General features: G+C 34.4%; 1 protein-coding gene across 1 annotated transcript; it reads right to left on the bottom strand.

Moving 5' to 3' along the window:
* Positions 1-970: 970 nt before the first annotated feature.
* LOC123949455 (olfactory receptor 4P4-like) lies at positions 971-1906 on the bottom strand. The gene has a single exon (XM_046016900.1). It carries the CDS (start codon positions 1904-1906, stop codon positions 971-973), a length of 936 nt encoding a protein of 311 aa, XP_045872856.1.
* Positions 1907-5687: the final 3781 nt, after the last annotated feature.

The following is a 5687-nucleotide window of genomic DNA, read 5'->3' as shown; positions in this document are numbered from 1 at the left end:
AAATCTTAAAAAAAAAAAAATACCTGTATCCCTGGAGATAAAATAAAAAAAATAAAATAAAATAAAACAGTTATAAATGTGTATATGCAGCCAAAATGTGCTTTCAAAATGTAGTTTAATTTTCTTTTGTTGGTTGACCATATCTTAATCTGTCTTTGCTAGGCTTCCCCCCACCCCTCTATAGCATAGAAACTCTTCATTTCTAGATCCATTAACTTTCCTCTTACCAACTGGAGGCAGGTAGGGATTGTCAACAATTACATTTTTTATTCAATCCCTTAGGTTTTATGAGAAATGTTTTGTATTCTGGTCAATGGTGGAAAAACAAGTAATTATGTTTTTAGCATCCTGAATTATTGACTCCTGCTCTGTCTTAACTAGGTATTACTATTATTTTTAATATGAATTCAGGAGAACTGATGACGAGGAGCTGATCTAAAACAGGTTCTCTTATACGATTTCTTCATTGTACAGCTGATCTCTGAATGCCCTTAGAGGAAGGAGAAAAGAATGTGCTATCATAAAGATACCTGTGATGACTTAAAGTCATTATTTTAATTTTAGATTTCAGCTTCATCACAAGCAAAGAATGTGTATCACTATGAGAACTGGCATATAAGCCCAGGATTTTTAATAGAACTGTCATTAAAATTGTTTTGTCTTTATGATTCACTAACCGAATAGTGTTGCTTTATTTGATTTGGCAGTTTTTTCTACAGGTGATGCTAATCACACCTCCTTAATACTTCATAAAACTAAGTTTTCAATTAATCCTGGTATGTGGGAATTAGGATTCATTTACGTATACCTTGAAATTTCTTTATATTTCCACTTCCTTTCATGCATTCTATTCATGATAGCCTTGGAATATAAAGACTATGAAATATTTCTTAGCTCGTTTAGTCACATCAAGACCCCCTCCTTTTTTTTTTTTTTTTTTTTTTTGGTAAATTTGCTAAGTTTGCTTGAATTAATTGTGTACTTCCTTTGAAAATAATGTTTGACACAAAACTTTCCTCATGGCATTTTTCATCTCTGTATTTCTCAGAGTATAGATTAAGGGATTGAACATAGGAGCAACGATGGTATAAAATAGAGCAAATACTTTGTCCTCAGGGAAACTGGCTGGAGTTCGAAGATAGGCAAAGATCGAAGGCCCAAAAAATAAGCTGACCACAGTGATATGAGAACCACAGGTGGAGAGGGCTTTGCGTCTTCCCTCAGCTGAGTGATGTCTTAGACTAAACAAAATAATGACATAAGAAACAAACAAGACGACAAAGGTAACTAAGGAGACCATACCTGAATTGGCAACCACAAGGATCCCGGTGATGTAGGTATCAGTGCAGGCAACTTTCAGCAGAGGGAAGATATCACAAAAGTAGTGATCGAGTTCATTAGGACCACAAAATGGCAATTGGATTGCCATCAATAATTGAGGAAAAGAATGGAGAGCCCCACCAGCCCAAGCAGCCAAGACTAGGAGATGACACCTTGTCCTGTTCATGATAAGTAGGTAGTGGAGAGGTTTGCAGATGGCAGCATAGCGATCAAAGGCCATGGCGGTCAGAATGAAGATCTCAGTACCTCCAAAAAAGTGCACAGCAAATAGTTGTAACATGCAATTACCATAGGAGATGGTTTTTGTCCCTCCAAGTAGGTCACCAATTAATTTGGGTGTAATGCTAGAGGTATAGCAGATGTCCATAGAGGATAAGTGGCTGAGGAAGTAGTACATGGGTTGGTGAAAAAGAGGACTGCATCGAATGGAGACAAGGATCAGAAGGTTTCCTGCCAGCAGGGCAATATAACAGAATAAGAAGAGGACAAAGCAAAATATTTCTATGTTCTGGTCATATGAAAGTCCTAGAAGTATGAATTCTGAGATGTTTCTCTGCTTCTCCATATACTTGAGTTTGCTATATGTTCCACACAAATGAGTATGTATCTGAAGGAAATAAACAGAAATGTGGTGAAAACTTAATAATATGAACACAATGAATAAAATTTACTAAGAGTAGGTTGACATGAATATTATATTAATGTTAATTGTTATTGATTTCTTAAATTAAGCTGCTTTCTCCTGTTTTATTGTGTTTGATTCTATGGAAGTATTGTGTAATAATTTTATAATGGGAATGATTATGTATGTTACTCAGTTTTACTGATAATGATTTTAAATATTTAAATATTTTGAAAATGAAAGACTATTCATTATTAATTATATTAGTTAGATAAGAAATAATATTTATAAAAATTCTGCCAAGTCAAAAAATACTTTCTTGTATGTATCTTTTATTTTTTTTTAAGATTTTAGTTACTTATTTGGCAGACAGATCACAAGTAGGCAGAAAGGCAGGCAGAGAGCAGGAAGCCTCATGTGGGGTTCAATCCCAGGACCCTGGAATCATGACCTGTGCTAAAGGCAGAGGCTTTAACCCACTCAGCCACTCAGGCATCCCTTAAATTTGTGTGCCTAATACATGAGGTCAACTTTCCTATTTTCACTCTTTTCTGGACAAATTCCGTGAATCATCTGGCACTGATACCTCAGGAAATGCAAACATAACAGTCTGAACTGCTGAAGCTTAATTTATATAAAGCACAGTCATTTTTTTTTTTTTTTTTTGCTCTTTGACCAAATATTGCCAATGGGTCATGGTAAACCAAAGGAATCGCTGTTATTTTATAAAGTGAAGAGTGGGGGAAAAAACTATACAGCAAATAGAGAATGTCTATTCATGATGGAAATTGTGGAAATAAATTAGCAATTTCATTCATTTTTCCTAGTTACATTTCATGTTTTAAAGAGAATTTTAAAAATGTAAATACTGTTATTGATGTTTGCGATGACAATCATTAAAGGATAGATAAAATCGTTGAGTTGCTCAAGTATGTTTCAATAGTGCCTATGTCATGCTCTTGTCAAAATTTCATGTGTTTGTATAAATCTAAGGACCTTGTGTCAAAAAAGGGGATGATACAGAAGGTAACATTAGTCAAACTTAGTGGTCACATACTCAGCGATATTTGTTGAAACAAATATGTATTTGCATCTTTTGTATCTGATGTGCAATTTAAAAACATTATTTAATCAGTACATAAGTTAAGAATAGAGAAAATGTATTTCGAGGAGTTTTATTCCTCAATGATGAGGAATTATCTGTCCCCAGTGGGTTTGAACAGCTAGTGCACTTCCTATATTTCTCTGGACCTGCTGGGACTGTCTTATCTAGGCTTCTAGATGTCTATTTAAAAAAAAAAAACTCAGAATGCATTTGTAGCAAAGTTATATAGAAATCATCAACAGTGGAGAATCTCAAAATTAATATTTATGTGTTGTATAGTCCTAGAGAGTATCATATATAGATACATACATCTATACATATATATGTAGTATATCTCTATATATATTATATATATCCTATCTGTATATAGTTGATATGATATATTATAACATTAATTATTTATCATATATATAGAGAGAGAGTTAAGAGAAAGGCATTCAGAAAATGGTCCATAAAGTTGGAGAGCAATTCTGCTTTAAATTATTATTCTAAATTCTAAGTTCACAAAGGAGTAATTTTTACTTTTTGAAAATAATATTGAGTTAAAGAGTATTCAGCATTTAATTTTAACTACACTTTAGTTGAAAAGTTTTAGGGAGGTAGAATTCATTGACCTATTTTCTACTCATTGCAAGTGATGTTTATTCTTTGTTAATAAGGTAGAAAATGTTAATTTTTCAGAAACAGTTATTTACCTAAATCAATTTGGTTTAAGAAGAATTATTAAGCAAGAAGACTGCAAACAATTTAAAGGCAGAATTCACTTGGCTAATCCAGATCTCTGATTTTAGAAAGAAGAAACTTAGATCAAGAAAATCTAATCATTTCTCAGGATGCAGGAGTTACACTCTGTGAATGTCTAGAGACAGAAATCCTGGTTCTCCCTCAATCTGGGACTAATTTCATGGAAGAAAACTGGGTGGGATGATGATGGGTGTCGTGAGGAAAGCATGAAAAGACTATCTTGAATCCATAACTGACTAGAAAAGAATATGCAAGATGATGGGTGAACAGACACAGAGTCTCTCTTCCTGAGTATTTATGGAAATAAAGATATACGGACTACTTAACAAATGTTGTCTGGAATTCTCTCATTCTAAGTCATTTTAAATAATTTCCCTTCAGTTTTACCAACATGTAGATTGTTTAAATCAGGATTCTTCCTTGTTTCTAGACCATCATTGGCATTGAATCCATAATCGTGCTACTTACCCATCTCAGCCTGTAACCTGAGGGTCATTACACATGATCGCTGCAGAGAGCAGATGTAAAAGGGAAAAAAGGGTGGAGATTTATTGCCATAAAAATAACATTTTGATGGCGGAGATATTATAGACACCTCTTGTGTTAAAAACTGAAGTTAGAGTTGATGTGTAAAAAATGTCAGACAACCACTGAACCAGTGGTTAGAAAAGCACAACACAATAAGAGGGAGAAACATTGAGGCATCTTAAGGAAACCGATCAGTGCAGTCCTTGAGTGAATTCCCTCATCTCTCTAAACTCTATCTTACTCCTTTTACGATGAAGATATCATTATGAAATTCAGAATTTTAATGTGGATTACATGAGCTAATAAGAAATAGCCCGTGACACTTTGGTTCAAAACAGATTAGTTTAGAACCACAGAAAGCGTCATGCACCTCCACACAACTAAAGCCAGTGGAAAATAAAATAAAAGAAAATACCATAACATGGACCTCATAACTGATCAGGTAAACTTCAGTTTCAAGAATCTGTTGGGGAAAATATTTATGTTAGTTGGATGCCCAATTGGTCCTCTTAGGGAATGCTTAACCTTAATGCTCAGATTGATTTTTTGCACTGTAAAAATATAGCTGATTACTTTACTTCCTAGGTTATTCTAAATAAAAATTCTGAGTGTGCTTTTAGTTAAACTATCAGTATAAGAATAGAGGCTTTTATGTTTAAATGAAAGCTTCCATCATGGGTACGAGGGTGGTTGAGTCAGTTAAGCTGCTGTCCTTGGCTCAGGTCCTGATCTCAGGGTCCTGGAATCAAGCCTTGCATCCTGTTACCTGCTCAGCAGGGAGTCTGCTTCTCTCCTTCCCTGTATCTCTCCCTGCCCTGGGGCTCACGCCGCACTCATGCTCTCTCCCTCTTTCTCAAATATATATGTAAAAGATAAAGCTTCCATCACATGTTCATGTTTTCCCTTAGTGTAGCAGAAGAGCATGCTATAAATTTAAATTAGTTAACTCAGATGAAACTATTCTAGGATGACAAGTGCTTGAAGTATAGGAATTTCTCATTAATGTACATATTCAAACATAAACAAGGCTACTTCTCAACAACAAGATGGAGAGTAGGACATAAGTACAAGAATGGGACACAATGAAATTCACTCAAGGAAATTCAATGAATAATACACAATTAAAACTAACATATGTAAAGCATCTTTATAGGAATGGAATTAGCATATAGTGCAAAAGAAGTTATAGTATTGGAATCAAATTGTATGCAATAAGACGATATAATTAGTCTAGACTGTGTTTGGTGGAACCCTTCCCAAGCCACAATGACAAGGATAATTCACTAAGCATAAGATCTGAGAGTCTGGCAGGTTAGTTTTAGGCTATATTCCATCCCCTGGATACTC

Source organism: Meles meles, chromosome 8, assembly GCF_922984935.1.
Source record: "Meles meles chromosome 8, mMelMel3.1 paternal haplotype, whole genome shotgun sequence".
NCBI classification, from domain to species: domain Eukaryota; kingdom Metazoa; phylum Chordata; class Mammalia; order Carnivora; family Mustelidae; genus Meles; species Meles meles.
Note: the sequence above shows the minus strand (reverse complement) of the source record. Positions and strands in the feature narration are given on the sequence as shown.

Coding starts and splice junctions, on each gene's coding strand:
- LOC123949455 (XM_046016900.1), bottom strand. CDS start 1,906: ATGGAGAAGCAGAGAAACATCTCAGAATTCATACTTCTAGGACTTTCA.